General features: G+C 43.8%; 1 protein-coding gene across 4 annotated transcripts in view; it reads left to right on the forward strand.

Moving 5' to 3' along the window:
- Lrp4 (LDL receptor related protein 4) overlaps positions 1-20,552 on the forward strand; it is a 100,902-nt gene extending 80,350 nt beyond the window's left edge. For 3 of the 4 annotated variants that reach the window (XM_065219273.1, XM_065219272.1, XM_065219274.1), the window contains exons 6-10: positions 7-2,161; positions 2,230-3,177; positions 3,240-4,317; positions 4,526-4,707; positions 15,853-20,552. In XM_065219273.1, the coding sequence (XP_065075345.1) occupies positions 7-2,161; positions 2,230-3,177; positions 3,240-4,317; positions 4,526-4,707; positions 15,853-15,969 (4,480 nt within the window). In that variant the 3' untranslated portion in view covers positions 15,970-20,552. Of the gene's footprint in view, positions 1-6; positions 2,162-2,229; positions 3,178-3,239; positions 4,318-4,525; positions 4,708-15,852 lie in introns of those variants that run through there. The other variant, XM_065219275.1, reaches the window with a different exon arrangement.
- Positions 20,553-21,114: the final 562 nt, after the last annotated feature.

Raw genomic sequence — 21,114 nt, forward strand, 5'->3', positions numbered from 1 at the left:
CAATAGGCTCTGTATCAGTCAGAAGAACGTGTGCGACGGTCACAAGGACTGTGTCAACGGGGAGGACGAAGAGCGGTGTCCGATTATTCATCGTTGCGGCAGAGATAGTCTGTGTCAGCAAGAGTGCATAACTGCCTACAACAAACAGGAGGAATGCAAGTGCCGTCTGGGATTCCTTCTGCATGGCGACGGTCACAACTGTACCGACATCGACGAATGTACGATCCTCAACAATCCGGTGTGTTCGCAGGAGTGCATCAACACAGTTGGAAGCTTCCGTTGCGATTGCAAACCCGGATATGTTCTGAGACCGGATCAGAGAACCTGCAAGGCCGTTGGCGGAGCAGTGAAGCTGCTGATGGCCAACCGAGCTGACATTAGACAGGTTTCACTCAGCAACAATCAATTCACCTCGCTCGTCAAAGGCCTACCGAATGCGATCGCACTGGACTACCACTACGCCAGGGACTTGCTATTTTGGACGGATGTATCGATCGACGTGATCAAGCGGTCATATTTGAATGGGACCGGCATCAAGGACGTCATCAAATGGGGTCTGGAGTCACCTGGAGGTTTGGCCGTTGATTGGATCCACGACTTGCTATTTTGGACCGATTCGGGAACTCGTCGGGTAGAGGTGTCTACGTTCGACGGGACGCTACGTGCGGTGATCGCTGCCAACGATCTGGATAAACCACGAGCGATCTCAGTTCACCCCGGCATAGCGACCATATTCTGGACCGACTGGGGCACGGTTCCCAAGATCGAGAAGGCCTTCATGGATGGTTCCGATCGACAGACCATAGTGTCGGAGTCCATCTTCTGGCCCAACGGCTTGGCGATCGATTACACAACGAACCGAATCTACTGGGCCGATGCGAAGCACGTCATCGAAAGTGCCAACTTTGACGGAAAGGCTCGCAAGAAAATCCTGAGCAATAACCTTCCACACCCCTTCGCCATGACTCTGTTCGAGGACTCCATGTACTGGACCGATTGGCATACGAGGACTGTATCCTCGGCGAACAAGGTCAATGGACGTGGCTACCGAGTGGTCCATGAAGGTCTGCACTTCCCAATGGACATTCAAAGTTTCCATCCATCCCGTCAGCCCGACTACACGAATCGCTGTCCGCTAGATTCGAGTGGCCGTCGAGGTGGTTGCTCGCATCTGTGTCTACCGAACCGCGACCACCGGAGATGTGCGTGTCCTATAGGTCTTTCGCTGAAGGATGATCATCGAACCTGCTCCAACGTACCGGATAAGCTACTGCTGATCGCTCGCAAAAAGGACATCCGAGTGCGTCAACTGGATCAAGAGAATGTAACCAATGGCGTCGATATGGTAGTTCCATTGGATGGGATCAAGTCCAACGTGGCCATCGATTGGTGTAGCCAGACGAACGTGATCTACTGGACCGACGTCGGAAAGAGCATCATCAGTCGGGCGTTCATCAACGGAAGCCAGCAGGAAGCAATCATCAAGTCGAACTTGATCTCACCGGCCGGTTTGGCCCTGGATTGGATCACCGACAAGATCTACTGGACTGACGCGGGAACCAACCGGATCGAAGTGGCCAGTACCGATGGGAAGCAACGGGCCCTGTTAATTTGGGAACGGCTCGATAAGCCTCGAGATATTGTGGTTCATCCGAGCGAAGGTTACATGTTCTGGTCCGATTGGGGATCGAATCCGCTGATCGAGCGAGCCGGCATGGATGGGCAACCCAGCAGTCGGGTCACGCTGGTTTCCGAGAACCTTCAATGGCCGAACGGGTTAGCACTGGATACGAACAATCACCGGTTGTACTTTGTCGACGGTGGAACGAAATTGCTGGAGTATGTGAACTTCGACGGAACGGGTCGTAATCGGTTGATCATGGAAGGGTTAAAGCACCCCTTCGGGTTGGATGTGTACGACAATAACGTCTACTGGACGGATTGGGATACACACAGCATTCAGATGGCCGACAAGCTAACTGGTTCAAATAAACAGGTGGTACTGGCGAACAATACGGATCTGATGGACATCCGGGTGTTCCACCGAAACCGGACGGATATCCGAAACCCCTGCAAAAATCGCAATGGGGGCTGTTCGTACATCTGCCTACTGAGTCCCACCGGCTATACCTGCGCTTGTCCGATCGGAATTCAGTTGAACGTAAGTGCTTCGTTGTTGTCAAATTGCTTGTCTGCTTACTAACAATTCTCTCTCTCTCTCCCGCACAGGACAACGGCAAAACTTGCAAGGACGGTCCGTCGAATTATCTGATCTTCGCACACCGCACCGACATCCGCCAGGTTTCGCTAGACAGTGACTACCAGATCGACGTGGTTCTTCCGCTGCCGCCGATATCCAATGCCGTAACGCTGGATGTGGACACCGATACGGGTGACATCTACTGGGCGGATACGATGGAAGATGTGATCATGCGATCCTCGCCAAACGGAATGCACATCAAGCAGGTACTGAGCGAAAGTATGGGCAGCGTCGATAGTATGGCCATCGATTCCATCGGTCGTAAGATCTACTGGGCCGACGCCGCGCGCTGTTCGATCGAGGTTAGCGAACTGGATGGGAGCGTACGAACGGTTCTCGTTTGGCACGATCTGACCCATCCGAAGGGTATTGCTATGGACTACGACAGTGGCTATCTGTTCTGGTCCGATTGGCGGAAGGACCCGGTCATCGAGAGGGCCGATATGGACGGGGAACACCGGAAGCGAATTGTCACGACGGATCTGGGCTATATCAATGGTCTGGCGGTGGACAGTGTAGAGAAACGCATCTACTGGACGGACTCCAAGCACAAGAGAATTGAGTCCTGTGACTTCAACGGAAACTCGCGAAAGGTACTGCTGAACAATCTGTCGCATCCGCATGCTCTAACAGTGACCACAGGTACGGTCTACTGGACTGATTGGGTAACCAAGGCGTTGCATTCCGTGTCCAAGATCAACGCTAGCAAGATTCGCAAGGTGGCCAAGGATTTGGAGGAACTGATGGATGTCAAGGTTGTGCTGGACCAGGGCGAGAGGCAGGAGAATGTGTGTGGCAAGAACAATGGTGGCTGTTCGCATATTTGCCTGAGGACTCCCGCGGGTTTTAGCTGCAAGTGTCCCACAGGGTTGTTGATGAGGGACGGTAGCAACAAGGAGTGTAAGACTATTCCAGATGTGAGTATGGTGGGATGGGCTGTTGAAGGAAAACCGATCTTAATTGACATTCAATTTCGCAGGAATATCTACTGATCGCTCTCCGCTCCGGCATCGGTCGCATTTCGCTAGACACTCAGGACATGTTCGACGTAGTGCTCCCGATCGAGGGAGTTCACGGCGTGGTGGCACTCGACTATCACTTTGATCTAATGTACATCTTCTACGCGGACGTAAATGTAGATGCGATCCGGCGGGTCAGCATCAATGACTTCTCCAACTCCAAGGTCATCGCCAGCACAGGCTTAAGTACACCGAATGGCATTGCCGTGGACTGGTTGGCCGACAACCTGTACTGGACCGATGCGGCTCTAAAGAAAATCGAAGTGTCCAGATTGGATGGAACCTGTCGCAAGGCCATACTGAGGGGTTTGGATGACCCGAGGTCGATAATTTTGTACCCGAAGCGTGGTTTCATGTTCTGGACCGACTGGGGACAGGCACCGAGAATCGATCGAGCCTACATGGACGGTTCGGAGCGGCGCAGTATTATCGATTCGGAGCTCGGATTCCCCACGGGGTTGGCTATTGACTTCGAGATGAAGAAGCTGTATTGGGCTGACGCTCAGCATGATCGGATCGAGATGTGTGACTTTGATGGAAAAAGCCGCTTGCGAGTAATTTCCCAAGCTGCACATTCGTTCGGATTCACGCTGACCGGTGGCTACATGTACTGGACCGATTGGCACAACAAATCGGTCCAGAGAGCTCCGAAGCGGGTCGCCGCTCCAGTGGAGGAAGTCCGTTATGGCCTTCGAGGTGCCCTGGAGATTCGATCGGTGTCCGGAAGTCGACAACCACACGATTGGAACCCCTGTGGCCAGGACAATGGTGGCTGTAGCCATCTGTGCCTCTTCGCCGAGACACGCTACGTCTGCGGCTGTCCGGATGTTCAGGACGAGAAGCACTGCCGTCTGGAACCTGCTTTCAGTGTGCCGATCAAACACAACGACGAAATAATCCACAGTATAGAACCTGATAAACCACCCAAATCCAACGGATCCACCATGCTCAACAAAAACAAAATGCACGCCCAGTTGGTCATCATTGCCACGGCCATCGTGGCCGGTTTGCTCATTATAGTAGTGATCGCCATCCTAGGTAACATTCCAACCAATTAGTGTGCCCATTTCCACCTTTTCCCTTACCCTCCACAAAAGCATCAGCTCATCACTAACAAAACGCCTGTGTTTCATCTGTTCTATGTATGTGTGTGTATTCATCTCTCTGAATCGCATCAAATTCGCTTACACTTACTCTTGATCGTTGATCGCCTCGCCGGTGTCATACATCGCCGTGGCTGATCCAGTGCTGATTGTGAATTCCAAACGGAAACAGAGTAGGAAAACGTCCCGCAGCGGAAGCGACGTCCTGACGTTCACCAATCCCAACTACAACGGCGTCGATGGGCTGTGCCACCACCATCCGGGCGAGGTGGCGTCGTCCGCGCGGAACACTATCTGGAAGCGGCTCAAGTACGACCGGGCACAGGTAGGTTCATTTCGTTTCGTTGATGGATAATTGTTCGGACAGGCAGGTGAACTTTTTCCCCAGTGTAGGAAAACAAAATGGCGCTACTGAGTGCAAAGATAATTGAAAAAAAACTAAAACTGTTTAATTTGTCATATAAATGTCAGCCAAGCGTTCCAATTTTGACATGTCGTCTCTTATTCAAAAATTCAGCCTCTTTAGCTTTGATGATACAAAAAGATTGGTTCCAAAACAGGCCCTGTTGAAACCTGTGCCAGATGTTTCGGATTAACTACTGAAAACGCAGTGTAGAATCCCCACAGCAACTTAGGCTGTGTTCTATTTGGTGAATTCTCACTTAAATTTGACAGATGAATAATTTTCAAATAAACCTACTATTTCAGCAGATTTATTTCTGACAGTCAAGGAATCAATTTTGACAGACGCTTTCTTGAAAATCTGCCGATCAACAACAGAGGGATTTTCTAACATCTTTATTTTCGAAGTGTCAAATTTCAGTAAAAAAATTACAAATGGAACACAGCCTTAGGCTCTGAACCATTTGGCGAATTTTTTAGCTTTTGGTTAAAATTTGACAGATGAAAAGTTATCGATTAACCCTGCTATCGGAGCATGGTAATTTCTGACAGACAAGAAGTTAAATTTTGACAACCGTGGCTCGAAAACCGGTCGATCGATAGCACAGAGATTTTCGAACATAGAAAATAACTTTCGAAATGTTACTTTTAACCACGAGATAAATTTAACTCGGCAAATTGTTCACAGCCTTAATAGGAGCCACGTTTGTTTGCTGCCGTTCAGCATCGTATTCACAGCCAAAAGCCCCACATCATTATTACGCCCTCTTATCCCACGACGTATATCTTGCTCACACCCACACCATGACAGTTGTGGGATCCAGCCACATCTAGTTCGAAATTAAGTATGTTCACACATACTCTTGTAGTAGCTGTCAGCACACCGATGCTGCTGTTGGATTCAGCATGAATACACTGAATTGAATATTACCATTTATTATCATAAGTTAGGACTCTACACACAGTAGGCGGTTTTTTATTTGAATCGATCGCCTTGACACCTGCAGGGTAAAAAATCTATAGAGATCTCCAAGCGCAATCTCACGAACACTAAAATCCAACATCCATACGTAAAAACGAAGAAGAAGAAGAAGAAACAAAAAGGTATCGCGATATCACAACTACTTAAAAAGGTAGCGCGCGGTCTCACGCACACTTTTGTGCATCTGGAGAACTCTATTGATGAATTTACGTTACGGTCGACCAGCAGATGAAAATGATGTGAAAATGATAATGACGTGTTGCTACCTGTCAAATCGTATGGAATATTTTTGGTACATCATTGCTTTTGTGGTTTTTTAATTCGTTTCAATAAACCTTTCAAGTTACGTTTACATCGTCGTGTCAGTTTTTTCTGTGCTCCGGAAGACAGTAGTTCTTTGAGGTTATGGGCTCCACAGTGAAGGACGGTGCTGGTATTGCCCAGCTGAACGGTACAAACTACGAGATCTGGCGATTCCGGGTGCAGCTGTTTTTGGAAGCCGCGGAAGTTTCAGACGCGCTCACGGAGGACGTACCTACAGCCTAAGATGAACAGAAGAACAAATTTTTGATGATGGACCGGGAAGCAAAATTCTTGTTGGTTGGATTCGTTGGCGACGAGTGCCTGCGATGAATCGTGCGGGAAAAGACGACTACGAAAGCCATGTGGAAAGCGCTGTTATACACGTTTGCGAAGAAGTCTGTGGCAAGTCAGACTATCTTGCGCAAGCAGCTGGACATGCTACGCATGAAGGAAGGTTGTGGCAGGTGCCATATTATAAAAATCAAAATGTAAAAAGTTTTAATGTTTCAAACACCATCGAATTACCCCTTGACGCATGAAGCGTTCGCAAAAAGTTCACTCACCGAAATGTTCATTAGATGGTAAATGAGTTCTCTGTACCATTTCGGGCGCCAAAGCGTAATTCGATAGCCAAACGAAGAGTCTAAGCAAACCACGCGTAAACGCACGGACATCGACCTGCACAATTCTGCTTTCAGGATTTGTTGACCCGTCCCATCCTTTCATGCACTTCGGGTGGGAAGCGAATTGGCATATGCGTTAACTTGATAGAAGGAGAATGCCTTCCTTCGTAATTTTTCACAAAAAAATAGTATGCGTGAAGGCGATTTTTTGAACTTCGTGAAAATCAACTTCGTTGATTTCACGTAATTTCCGGCGACGAAGATTGCAATTCTTGCGCCTAATCTGAGGACCTTCAGACTTGATTCTTTCACTTCGTTCTGGTTTGTGGAAGAGGCGAGAGCGGTCCGAGTTTCAGTTATCGCGCCGTGGTGTGAATTTAAAGGTGAATTAGTAAACGTGAAATTATCTTTAAGTTTGTTAATTTAGGCCATCGAGGCGACGGCCGTACCCCGTCTAAGTAGAAAACCACAACTCAGCGTGTGAGGCGTAGTTGGAAAACGACATCGGCTATGTGCAGTCCGCAGTAGCATAGTTTCGGAGTCCGTAGGAGTATCACGTGTGGTACACGTGGGTCCAACCGGCATCATCGAGCAACCGCCAATTCCTCCACGCAAGTAGCGAGTCAAAACGTGAGTAACATGCATGTTCACAAAAATCCCATGCGCATGGTGAGTTAAAGCCCCTAGCATAGCATAACCGCTAGCGTGGCCGCTGTTCATTCAGCCGTTACCCATTCCGATCCGCGCAAGCGTCGGTAACGCCAAACAGCTTTTTGGTAGCACACACAAAATGAACACCATTGACGAGTGCACGGATGGATTTGAGTTCACTCACTCGACAAAAAGTGACACAACAGCGGGGCCCTGTTTACTAAAAATGAACATATATGTGTTCATTTTTAGTAAACAGGGCCCCGCTGTTGTGTCACTTTTTGTCGAGTGAGTGAACTCAAATCCATCTGTGCACTCGTCAATTCGTCGCACAGCACACTAAATAAATACCGCCAGAAGAAGAAAGAAGAAAAGGATAGCTAACTAGAGGGAATGAATTTGAGATAGGCCTAGAATAATAAATTGTCGGTAACGTAGAAGTACAAAAATAAACCAGCATGAACAAGAGGTAGTTTGAATATGAATAGGAGGCGTTTTCAATAAACCAACACACTACAGATAAAAAGTTTTTGTTCATCATTTCCCAAAGTGATCTAGAAAAGCGAATGTAAGGCTTTTTCACGTTTCCGGTCGTTTTCTTTTGAAGTTTTTGCAGAGTTTTACTGGGGAAGTTGGCCCCGAAACCAGCCAGGATTTCTCTCTATTCGAACGGGATCCGTTCGAAGTGTTGTGTCAAGCCTGCCCGTGATGATGAAATTGCTATTCATCGGTGGCAGAAATCGTTTTCGTGAATGCTTCATTCTTTTATTTGATTCTTTCACGACCATAGGTCGTGGGCATTTCCGTCCTTACCGTAATCGATCAACAGCCAACTTGCTTCCCGCTCATTCATTTGAGAAAAACAGAACCTTCCCTGAAAGGTCTCATATGGTCGGGCAACCCTAGTCTCGGTAGATGGTCTCCCTCGGGAGTGGCGCTTAAGCCATTTTTACTAAAAACGGGAAACTCGTAAGGCTGTCGGGTTACAAGGTACGCCAATGAGAAGCCATTTTGCCGAATGGTGTGACAGCTCAAAACTGCTGGAGGAAAACGATCTGGTTTCCCAGCTGTTCCTGGCGCTACCAGACAGTTTTGACCCACTCGTGACCGCACTGGAAAACATCGATGAGAAGGAAATGACCATGGAAACCGTTAAACAACGGTTGCTAGGAGAAGAGTCGAAGCGTGCCGATCGAGCGGACTATTAGATTGAGGAGAAACCTGCTGCTTTCGTTGGCGGACGTTCAACGGAAAGTTGCACCGCTGTGGAAAAACTGGCCACATGCAAAAATACTGCCGAGTCAAGATTACCGGAGCCGACGCAAATGCCTTCATGGTCAACCAAACCAAAGCGGCTGAAAAAAAGAACGCGCCGTTTTCGTAATCGATTCCGGGTGTAGCGAAGTTCCTGCCCATTGCGCTCACCTGCTGTATGGCAAAGGTGTTCGAGCGGATGGTCAACCGACGTCTGAAGCAGTTTCTCGAGGCTGGCGGCCTTCTAGACCATCGACAACACGCATTCCGGCAAGGCCACGGAACATCCCCATATTTTAGACACTAGAAGACGCCAAGGATAACCATCGCCATAAGGAGTTGGTTTCCCTGGACATTGTGAAAGATTTCAACCGTACATGGACGCTCTCGAGCAGCGCCGATGATGGTGTAGTGGTAAGCGTGATTACCTCTCACCCCAGCAGGCCTAGATTCAATCCCAGTGGGCGCCGCCAGGATGTTCTAAAGCATATGCAGGGGTTGAAACAGTTGACGTTTTTTTACTACACGCGCTTCGTTGTCGTGCGCGACAGTCTGTTTGTATTCGAACACTCATGCTCTACCGTCGTCTCTCTCACACAACACGAGCGGTAGAATAACATTCGAGCTAAAAGAAAATTATCAAAATAGCTATCATATGACATGTGTGATTTCGTTGTAATTCCTCAATTTGGTGTAAATCAAACCATTTCTGATCAGAAATATTATTACTAGGACATCATTGCTTGCTATTTTCAGAATTCACACAAGCACACCATCAGCAGTTCTTATTATGAGAAAAACTAAAATACACACATTCGTAACGGTCTTCGGCGACAGTGTCGTATGACAGAGCCTGTCATACGACATTTTAGTTTGGTACTGTACTATGATAGCTTGTTTTGCAAATGTCGGAGGCAAAGGCAGTCAATTATCACAGAAAATGTGTCGACTACCGTGACCGCTTACAAGACTGAGCATATGTGCTTCATTGCAAGGAATCGATTCTTGAAAGGTCCCGCTAGTTATACCCTTCGGAGTGTTGGAACACCCTCTAAAGGCACGCTCCTTTGTCAGTCAAAATTGAATTCCTTAGCAACAAAAATAAGCAATGACACCGATAAGGACCGTGCATCAGAACCCTAGTCTTAACCACTTAACCCTATAGGGAACAACGAATAGAAGATTAGGAATCACATAGCTGAAGACTAACTAACTCATTTTTTCCTTGTTTCAAGATCATCAACTTATCACTATCAACAAGGCATAAAAAGTAACAAGGTCTAGGATGTGTTCCTTTGATTACTGAAAAATCCTGTTCCCCTAGTTTGAAGTAGTCAAGACTAGGAATCGGTGGTAGATCTTACATCCCGTAACGTACCACGAAAAGGTGATCTACCCACGTTACGGGGCACAGTTGGGGCCTTAGCGGCCATATCATCCATTTCGTCCGAAAGTTCCTGACTGAGTCTTGGTAGTTAATATCAAATCCCGCACGTTCTGCGAGGAAACTGGCGTTCCTCAAGGTTCAGTGATCGCTGTCACCTTGTTCCTGGTAGCCATGAACAGTGTCTTCGTGCCGTTACCAGCGAATATCTACATCTTCGTATACGCAGACGACGTGCTAATCGTAACCACTCTGGGACGAACGAGGATCACGGCCCAAGCAGAGGTTTCCGCCGTGGCCAGATGGGCCGCATCGAAAGGCTTTCAGTTGTCCGCTCCGGTGTACAATAGCTACTCACGCATCATCTGCGACCTCCTGCCCTCGACGCCAGCTGTGTTGAAGCCGGCACTCTCCCTTTCCGGTACCACATCTACGCAGCCATTGCCAACAAAGCCGCTGAATTTTCAGCGAATACCACCGAAAACGACAGAATCTGCCTCCTCAGCGAAGGGGGTAGAGTTCTCCGTACGCAGAGCTCCCCCCAGTGGCCAAGATTCACAGGTACGGAGATAAGGGTTGGCAAGGAGAAGTTTAGAGCCGGGGACAATTCCGTAGCCCTTAGGAGATCGGTAGCAGAGTTGATCGGATCATACCCCAGCTACAGTGTATCTCAAAATTGATCGTACACCCTAGAAGATTTTTTTTAAACATGGTGAATAGACGTATTTTTTTTATAATCGTGGCTGGTGATTGAACAGATGATTATTGATTTATTGTATTTTGGTCTTTCTTTGAGGAGCCTATATGAAGTTAGATTTATTTTAGTACAACCTACCTAGTGGACGAATTGTAGTCAAATTAGTGGAATATGAATGATTTTGATTACTACTAAAAATGAGCAAAATTTCAAGAAGTTATGTTCATTTTATTTCAAGAAAATAAGATTATTCAAGAAAAGGCGTTTTTCTTAAATTAACCACTTTGTCAAGCAGTTTTGGCGTGACTTTCTACCAGCGATTTCACAAAACTGGACCAACTAATTTCTATTTTTTTATGAAACGCACAAATGTTGGCTACTTTTCTCAAGGTTCTAGAAAAAAAATTCTCAAAATAATGTTTTATTTCAAAGTTCGAGTTGTAGTAAACGTCATTTTAACTGCTCGAATGAAGTGGTTAATTGCTCTAACTTTTTGTAAACTCAACCGAATATTCCCAATAATTAATAAATGTATGCTGAGTCAGCTGCCAAAAGTTCAGAGACGTATATTTTTAACTTGTACTTTTAGAGCCTTTTTGACGTAGGACTACGTCTGTGATTTCTATATGGGGTTACACTTTGTAAAAACCGAAAATGGAACATGTGACAAAATTATGAAAGAGCAACACAAGCAACTAGCTATCAAGGCTGCCCGCAACCGCTGATCGGATTCAGCTCCAATCACCGTGTGCGGTGATGTCCGGTCGTCGGCTTCAGCAACAGTGTTCAACATTGTTCTCCATTACACAACGAAAGGCTGACTGCAAGCAGCAAACTACAACCCACGTGAGCATCCATATAAGGAGGAAGAAGCCGCACTGCTACTGATCGGAATCAGTAGCTCTTCGTGAGTCGCTGTGGGCCATGTCAAGCGCGTCATACTAAAGAATATAAACAGAGATAGAGAACCCCGCTCAAATTCCTATTCCTACACAAAACACAAGCTCCTGCTGCAGTTAACAAATAAAATTTATTATATAAGACCACGTAGTCCTACGTCACCATTGCGTACAACCCAAGGGGTTGGTCACTCTACACAGTGTGCCAAAATCAAACTGGGGCACATCGGGGTGCAGTCATTGACGTTGTTTGGCACCCATGGTTACAATTTTTATGATCTTCAAAGTTACTGGCAACACTGAACTTTTTCTGCGCCTGCCCAGTGTGCATGTGTCAAAATTTGTTATTGACGTTGCCACTCCTAGTCAAATTATTTTCAAAACAACCGTGAATCTCCACCAAGTCTCTCCATGGGTTCTCAAAACATCCACATTTCCTCTCATACGAAGAACAGCTGACAGCGGTATCTTGACTTAACCGAGGTTTCCGGCCATGGCTACACGAACTAGCGATGCAGCTCCCACGGCTGCGGCTGCTTCCAATGCTGCTGCTGGTCCGTCTTTTTTGACGAATTTTAGAGGAGACGGACCAGCAGAAGGAACAGCAGCAGCAGCAGCATTGGAATCAGCCGCAGCCGTGGGAGCTGCATCGCTAATTTGTGTAGCCGTGGTCGACGCTGGAAATCTTGGGCCGGTCACGACAAGCGGTGCTTGAGTTTTAATCGGAAAGTCAACAACCAAACAAAACTGCTCGAATACATCCATGGCGGTGGCTGCTACATCAACCATTCCATCGTCCAACATATAATGTTGGAGGACCGTCTTGGCAAAATCTCAAATAGTTCAACAAATTTTCACTCTCGTTCCTTTTTGCACTTCCCACTAATACAATAAGAAATTATAATTACGAATCATAACATTAACTACCCAGAAAAAGGAAAATCCTTTCTTTTCTCAGAAAATAAGCTTCCGCTCTTTCAAAGCTAACGTGTTTTCGGTGTTCTCGTTGCTCCACGCACCGTTCATCTTCTTGGAGGAGGAGAAGCACAGCTTCATAATGAACAGGAGTTTTGTGCATTTGTGATCATCGCGCTGTGGTTGCACTTCATGATGACGTTCACCGCCAGGGCTACGCTCGGGAGCTCGACCAATCCGGAGGAGGAACTTCCCGATTTCAGCGGGAACATCCGCACTTGCGACGGGTGGCAGCCCTTGGTGGTGAATGCAGTCAGCAGCAGATCCTCGGACGGCATACGGGTGCGCGATTGTTCTTGAAGGCGCTGTAGACCTTGAAGCTGATCGAATTGTCCTGCAGGGTGTACGGGTTGGTGGACTCTAACAAGTAGTTCAGCTTGGAAAATTGGCTGGTGCGTTTCGGGTCAGCGGTGCGTCCTTCATCAGTCCGACGTGTGTTCTGGCTGGTGTTGGTTTCCAGTTTTCCGACGGATGATACTCGGGCGGTGAAAAATTCGGTGCAAATCCATTTCCTCCGCCGGCTCCCAGAAGGATTGGTTGACTAATGATTGACGTTCGCTGTGCGGGGTCAGCCTTCCGCCAAAGATGGAAGGAACGTGGAGCTCGTCCGTTGCAGGCATCCTTGGAGACGGATGCATCCAGTGTGTAGTCCCAACTGGAGTCCGTGTCATTTTTGAAAACATTGAAAAACAAAACAAAAATAAAAGCTGTTAAAATACCGGGTTGCCAAACAAGGCATTATTCACAAGCAATCAAAAGTCAGTTCAATGACTTCTTGACACTGCCGGTACAACTGCGGCACACTGAGGTACACTGAGAAAAAAGTTGGCACAAAACAAGTGTGTAGAGTGACCACCCCTTGGTACAACCCCATAGAGCTGTCCCTTGTAGTTTTTTTCTTAAACACTGTACATGCAAGATTGAGAGCTGGAGTCGGAATGGGAATCGCTTCGTTGCCTCCATGGTCTGCCCATCCTGCGTACGGGACATGCTAAGAGTTGTACCACATAGGTATCTCTAAGACCAGTAGGTCTCGAAGAAACGTGCTCAATAGACTGATGCAAAATTTGAAATTTTCGCTCCACAGTCCTCAAACGGTGCCAAATCGGGTCCTGATTAGCCTCCAAAAGTGAAAACTCATTTTATAAGAAACTGACTTGGCACAAACCATTTGAAGTTTACATGGAAATTACTATGGGAAAACAAAACTTTTTGTTCATTGTCTTCTAGCCAAATTCTATTGCTATTCTTATGCGAATTTTTATCAGCTACAACTTTGCAGAAGATCATTTTTCAGCCAAACGTCAAATTGAATAGTTATTGTTTTTTTAAGAGATTGATAATCTTATGGCAAGATTAAGCAACTGTATTGTGGGCAACACTGTATTCTGCAGTGTGACATAGTAGCCATGATTTTTGTCCTCTATTCTACGCGCCATAAACACCAATGTTGCCTGCTGAACAGTTGATTGAGCATAATCATAAGACATCAGTGACTTGAATCATTAATAATTTTTGTTCCTTACATTTGATCGAAAAGTGGTTTTCAACAAAGTTGTAGCTGAGAAAATTTTCAACAAGCTCAGCTATCATTTTCTAAAGTAGAGTGAACTGGTGAATTTTGAGATAGATATGAACTGAAATTATGGTTTCTCCATAGTAATTCCCATATAAACTTGAAATGGTTTGTGCCTAGTCAATTTTAAACTAAATGAGTTCAAATTTTGGGAGGCTAATCAGGGACCAATTTGGAACCATTTGAGCACTGTGGAGCGAAAATTTCAAATTTTGCATCAGTCTAGTGCTCAACTTGTTGGCTCAGCTCTGGTACTAAATATCTTCGGTTCCAAGCGAATCAATGCACCCCTCGAAACATAGGAAAATCCACGAACCCCTCATTTTATTTGTCACACATTCATAGCGAATCAGAACAAACATAGTGTAGTACTAGAATTTCGACTATAATGGGGCACGTTAATCGATTTGCTTGGGACCAATAGACTAGTCAAGTAGTGAGCCAATTTTAAATCGTTAGTTTCCACCGGTTAGTTGTACCAACAATCAATACGAAACTAACGATTTTAAATTGGCTCACCACTTTAGTAGGCTATTGGTCTCAAGCAAACGATTAACGTACCCTATTCTAGTTGAAATTCTATTACTACACTATGTTTGTTTTGATTCGCTATGAAAGTTTGACAGATAACATCAGGGGTGTGTGGATTCATGGAGAACATGCAGGGGTGAGTGAAATAGCTTGGGACTGCTTGGGACCGTTGTTCTGGTACTGAGTGAGCCAAAAATAATAATGATTTTCTTCGGGACCCAGTGGTCTTAGAGTTACCTCTATGGTTGTACTGCGCTTTTTGAAGGCAGCGAAGCTATATTTCAAGATTAAGCACCATCGATTCTTTCGGCCGTCGGGGGCTCCTTTTTAGTTTGTCTTTTTCGTATGCTGTTTACTGTGTTATTGTACTTTTAGTTAAGTAGATAATTAAATGTTGAAGTAGCATGATATTCAAGCAATGTGGCTGAGGAACCTCTTTCTAAGGCTTCCCACCCTTTATGGAGATGACCAAAAATATTTAGAAAGTTTGAAAAAAAAAATGCTGTCACATGTCGCCAATGTATCTATTACTGGGCCCATTGCCTTCTTGCACATAGCTTCTTGCATTGAGCTGCTTACTTGGGAGTTCTGGACTTTCAATATATTCATGATTTGGACATTTATTTGGCCATACTCAAGCTTCAACTGTTTCCAAAAGAACACATCAAAGTTGAGTTTGTATATTATAATTAATAGTTTTTCGATCGAGCAGCGCTTTTGACAAAACTTACCTCATCCCAAGTCTCTTTCATTTTAAAAACGGCACCAAACTTGATACATCTCAATCAACATTTAAAATTCTAATGTCGTTTTCGTTTTTACGGTGTAGCACTGGTGTAGTGTAAGCAGGAATAAGCGCGAGTCTTTGACAGCTCAACATCATTTGTTTGTAAACAAAGATGCATCCTATATTTACACCCTAAAATATTTTGGTGTACGGCAGTGACGAAAACGACATTAGAATTTTAAATGTTGATTGAGACGGATATTTTCATTTGGAGTAAACAAACCTTAGCAACGGGTAAATCAATTAGAAAAACTTCAGCACTCAACGGTGTTGCCGTTTTATATAATATTGTTCGTGTCATACGTATAAGCGTGGGTCTTAACTGCCGAACATATCATACATAACATCTTGCCATAAATCAAAATTCTCGATTACAATACTCACCATTTCGTCACTATTTCCGCAGGAACGAGTTTACGAGGAGAAGTACCTGGGCCTACCGCACGGCACCGCCACCACGACGCTGATCTCACCGGCTTCGTCATCGCAAATTTCTTCCGCATCGGCAGTGCTTCCAGTGTAAACAACAGCGCCACAGCTCGCTGACAAGTAGAAATTGTATAGAAAAAAAAAAACACATGGAACTGATTAAACACAACCAAAACAAAATGCAAGAAACTGATTCAAATCAATGAGACATATTCACTGAAAATGAGTACGTTTATAAAACAGAAACTCAAGGCAGCTACATTAGAACGAAAACAAGAGAGATACTAACTAATAACTATGAGAAACCTAAGGTTGAGAACAAACTAAAGAAATGACATTTAAGACATAAATACAAATAAAACATCAAAACGTTGAACTATTTTTTAGCCGGTGTTGTCCCGAATTATTTTTTGTATTGGAAACATGAACGCAAACAAAAAACAAACTGATAAAAAGGCTCACTTCGAGTATGAAAAAAAACAACTGTCACACGATTTTAGCTGGTAGTAAACAAAACGAGAAGAGGACAGTCAACGAAAAACTCTAAACTTTGACAAATGAAAAATAAGGCAAACTAGAATTTTACCTCTTCTCGTACCGATCGATGACGTCGAAGCAACAGAAAAGGCAGATTTTTTCAAGAGCTGTCGAAGGCTCGCAAACCCAAAATGAATAAGCAAACCGCTGTTAACCAGTAATTTGGAACTACAAAAAGCATACATTACCAATAACTAGTGTGGTTATGAAACTGGTTGTAATTTTATGAGCAGAAGTAAAACAAATAGAAATCTAATCACTATCTCACAACAAACAAAAACACACACACTTACACATTCCCCGAAACCCGAAGCAACGGAAGCTATAGAGTAAATTTAACACTGAGAGACAGCTGAATAGTAAACAACCAACCAAACCAAACAACAGCCGCAGTTGAAGTTGATTTTTCCAAATTTTCGGTTTGACAGCCTCTGCCAAAACCGTCCCTGATTCGGTCACCGCCTCCTGATTCCTCCTGATCCCGCAGCAAATCCCGATTTGTGAATCCAAACCAACAGCAAACCATGTATCTAAAATTAAAGAAAAGAGAAAAACTGTCGTTGAACGCTATTTAAAATGAAAACAAAGGAAAACTAAAAAAGTATATATATATGAATGTTTTATATATTTCTAGTTTTTTATACATATCCTGTGCAACTAGATGGAGGAAGATTGAACAGACGAAGGCATGAGAGAGGATTTACGCCCAATTCGCATCAGAAACTTTAGTGAAACGAGTAAATTTTCCGTTTGTGAGTTCGGCTCTTGATTTACGAATTTTGACGTTTGGTTTCGGGTTACTATTGATTACAAACAAACAAACAAAAAAACAAATAAGTAAAATTGACAACATGGCTGTGTGACGTTTTGAAAACGAATGATTTTCGCGGATTATAAAAGTTTCTTTGGGCGAACACGCAAGAGGAACTGCTCACTGCTACCCTGCTGCCGGACTGAAGTGTGGCAACTGAGGTGTCATTTTAATAAACTTTATTATTGAATTTACGATTATTGCAAGTACGGATAGTATGTACTCTTATAGGTAAATAATGCCAGATCAAATCTGAGTGTTGTAAATATAGGCAACTAAATACAAGGGAGGAAATGCGTAGGGATGTATATTTTTTTAATTGAAATTGGTCTCAGAAGCCGGAAGTTACTAGTTTTCTGTGAACGATGAGAATTGACAGGGAGGTGAGTTAGGTAAGGGTGAGCGAATTTGCAGTGAGAGGCATGCTTGGTTTTTGTTGATTTGTTCACTTCAAACAAGAAAGGAATGACAGTTTATAAAATTAAAAAAAAAATTAAAACAGGAAGGAAATTGATTTTTTGCAGTTTGCATACATTTTCTTATCAAGCATTAAGCAAACACAGAAAACAGCAAGTTAATTAGAGTAATTATCTGGGATAAAGTAAACAACGTTAATGTACATAACAATACTTTCCTACAATTGCAGTGAACAACTCATTGAATCGATTGTAAGAAACTAAAAACCTACATCTAATATAGACTTAAGTGGAATGGGAGCGTTCGAGAGGAACGGGGGAGAAGAAAACAAGTGAAACTTTGTGCCAAAAACTAGCCGGAAGATGGCAACCCGGGCGCAAACGTCAGGCTCGAGACCCGCGGTGACACACAGCAGGCGTTGATCTCCAAAACAACGCACTCAGCTGTCACTCGGCTCCGCCCCGTTGGCTCGCTCGTTCGCCATTCTTCCGTGAAGAGAAAACCTGTAAAATAATACTGTCTGCTCACTAAGGAAAAATCTAAACCAAACAAAAACGTATAAAACGAGGAAGTTAAAAAAAAACAAACGATATTTTTCACTAAGTGGATAAAAGACTGATTTGATTGTCTGAGTTTTTACTCTCTTTCTCTCTCTATATTTTTGATGAGTCGATCGCTTGGGTGATTACGAAAAAAGGTCATAATTGAGGTGAAAACCGATACTTTGATGATTCAGTTGACGTTTCTGTCATGTTTGTTTACGCTAACACCTCTTTGGTTGTCGGAGATGATCCATTTCATCGCATGAGGCGGCTCTTTAGCTGCGGAAGTTGCTCTCGCGAGCATTTTGTGAAATGGATTCCGCTGAAGTTTTGTACTTACGTTTCAATTCACTGTCACAGCTATGGGTTAAACGATCAAATCGATATTTTCGTTTCGTTCAAAACACTTCAGTCGAGTTTTGTAAAACTATATAAGGTTTTTGATATAAATACAAAGTGAAAGAACATAAATAAATTTGCTCATATATCACTGTATAAATTTGACAATATAAAGATCAAATAATGACACACAAAAAATTAAGAAGAAAAGCATGAGAGTAAACAAAAACACTGTTCAGAAAATAAACTTTAACTTACTTGCTTGTATCAAACAAAAACAACACCCAAATGGCAGCTGCCATGTCAACGACGCGCAGAACAGGTAGTTTGCCGGGGCAGGTATCGAGCCTTTCGGGTCACCATAGCGACAACCTAAGCCGACAGCGATTATACCCGATTATGGGGCTCTAAATTGAGTATAATCAACCAACGACGTTCATAAACGTTCGGTTTAGCTTCTCCACCCGAAAGCAAGTGCGGATTGGCTCTCACGAGATGGACAGCGCAGCGCGGTTGACATGGCAACGCGGATCCGATAAGCAACCAAACAAACACAAAACCAATTTCAGCGCAGAAAAGTGTAAATCAACCTTCGACGGAGAGAGGCACAAGTTGTTAAAAGATTCAAACACGGGGAAGATTTCCAAACCACCAACCAAAATCCGTTTCAATTTTCCAACAACACAGTGTATTGAACCTTTTCCAAATGCGCGTTTTAGTGCATTAGAAAGAACGGAACGTCAGGCTTGAATTCGTTTTCGTCGATTTGTTTACTATTTTTTTATACACAAATCGAGATGCAACCCGACACAGGTGGTGCAAGTTATAGGTAAATGAATATAGCGAAACACAGATATTCGGTTCCGAAAATCTGTAGCTCGCCCAGTGACGCAGGGGACGTAGCGATTAGGGGAGGGTTTAAAGAGATAAGATGCGATATTTACACTTATAGTGCAAAATATGAGTATGTAAACAAACGCTGAACGGGATTCACCAACCTTGGCATATGCAAAAAAAAAAAGAAACGTTGTTAGTGCCAATTGTTTTTCTATTGAGTTCGAGGGAAACGACAAACAAGGAAAAGAAGCCAAACACACACTCACACACAGAAACTTTATTTTTTATAAGAAAACGAAGAGAAAAAAAATGTGAGTAACACACCTAAACGCATTTTAAGTAAACACAAACACAGTCTCACTGAAGAAGAGAAGGAGATCAAACGATGAAAGATGAAAAACAAAAGTGTAACTAATTTTTACTAAAAGAAAAGATAAACCCTAGCAAGTAAGAATGAAAGAAAATGAAAAAAAAAACATACAAACGCACCCAACCCGGAAGGCCCAGATCCGAAACGATTCACCAGAACACGCCTCCACAATTTGTGTCAGATTCGTTTCGGCTGAAACTTCCGTAAATTCAATCACAGTGCTATTTTTCTCAACTCTCGAATCTATCCATTTCCGTTCAACCCCGGTTGGGCGCGTACCGTCAGTCAATTCAGTCCAGCGCACTGAACAACTGCTATGAGGAAAATTACTCTAAAAACATGAACATTTTTTCGTTTGTTTCCGTTCCACTTTTTGATAAAGAATAATGACAGAATGAAAAAAAAAAAACAAAAATTAAAAACATAACACAAGCAAACAGAAACTTTAGCGACGAGGGAGAAACAGAAAATCAAAGAAACAGAACGTAACAGAAGACGTTTAAAACAAATGTAGAAACAAACAAACAAATATTCAATGACATGAAACCCAAATGCTGTGAGGAATTAAATGATGAAAAATAAATTTAAAAACAGTCAAAAACAAAACGAAAAAATAAAACGTCAGTCAAGAATGGTGGCAAGATTGGAAGAACTAAAACAGTTCAACACAAACAAAATCACACAGGTATTGAGACGCGAAGGAATGTGTAAAGCAAGTGCAAAACACAAAAAAAAAACAAAGAAACAACACTGAAAACAGGAGAAAAGTACATAAAACGGAAGAGAGATGCCAAGAAGAGTGAAGAATGAATAAAAAAAAACAAGTTGAAAATTAGTCCTGTGAACATAAAAGAAAAAAAAAAAACAAGAAAATTAATAAATGTATTTTAAATGTTACATCACGGGGGTTTGGTGTTGAATGCGTGAAAGAAAGCACATTTTTTATTCATTTACCCAATGGGAGGACGAGGAGCGATCCTTTGTCAATGCTATGAATGTGAATGTTTTTTTTTGCCGGCTCTATAAAAAATTCTCAGAAATACAATAAAATTTAAAAATTTACCGTTTGAAATCAGGCTTGAACATGCTCATTACAGCAAGGGGTGGTCACTCTACACACTTATTTTGTACCAAATTTTTTTCAGTGTGTCTCTCACGTGTGCCGCAGCTGTGTCAGCAGGCTTTTGTTTGCTTGTGAATAATGGCATGCTTGGCAACCCGTTGCATTTGACAGTTCGAATGTATTGTTTGGATGGAAGATTACAATAAGCAGTGGTATACGAACCAAAGCGATGATCCAGATCCTGGACAAACTGACCCGATTGGAGGGTCCCCTCGAAAAGGAGTTTCAAAGCAAAGACAGCATAAAAACGCATCTGATGGCAT

This window comes from Ochlerotatus camptorhynchus, unplaced genomic scaffold (assembly GCF_037179485.1).
Source record: "Ochlerotatus camptorhynchus isolate MF236.1 unplaced genomic scaffold, CSIRO-AGI_Acam_v1.1 ptg000102l, whole genome shotgun sequence".
Classification (NCBI taxonomy): domain Eukaryota; kingdom Metazoa; phylum Arthropoda; class Insecta; order Diptera; family Culicidae; genus Ochlerotatus; species Ochlerotatus camptorhynchus.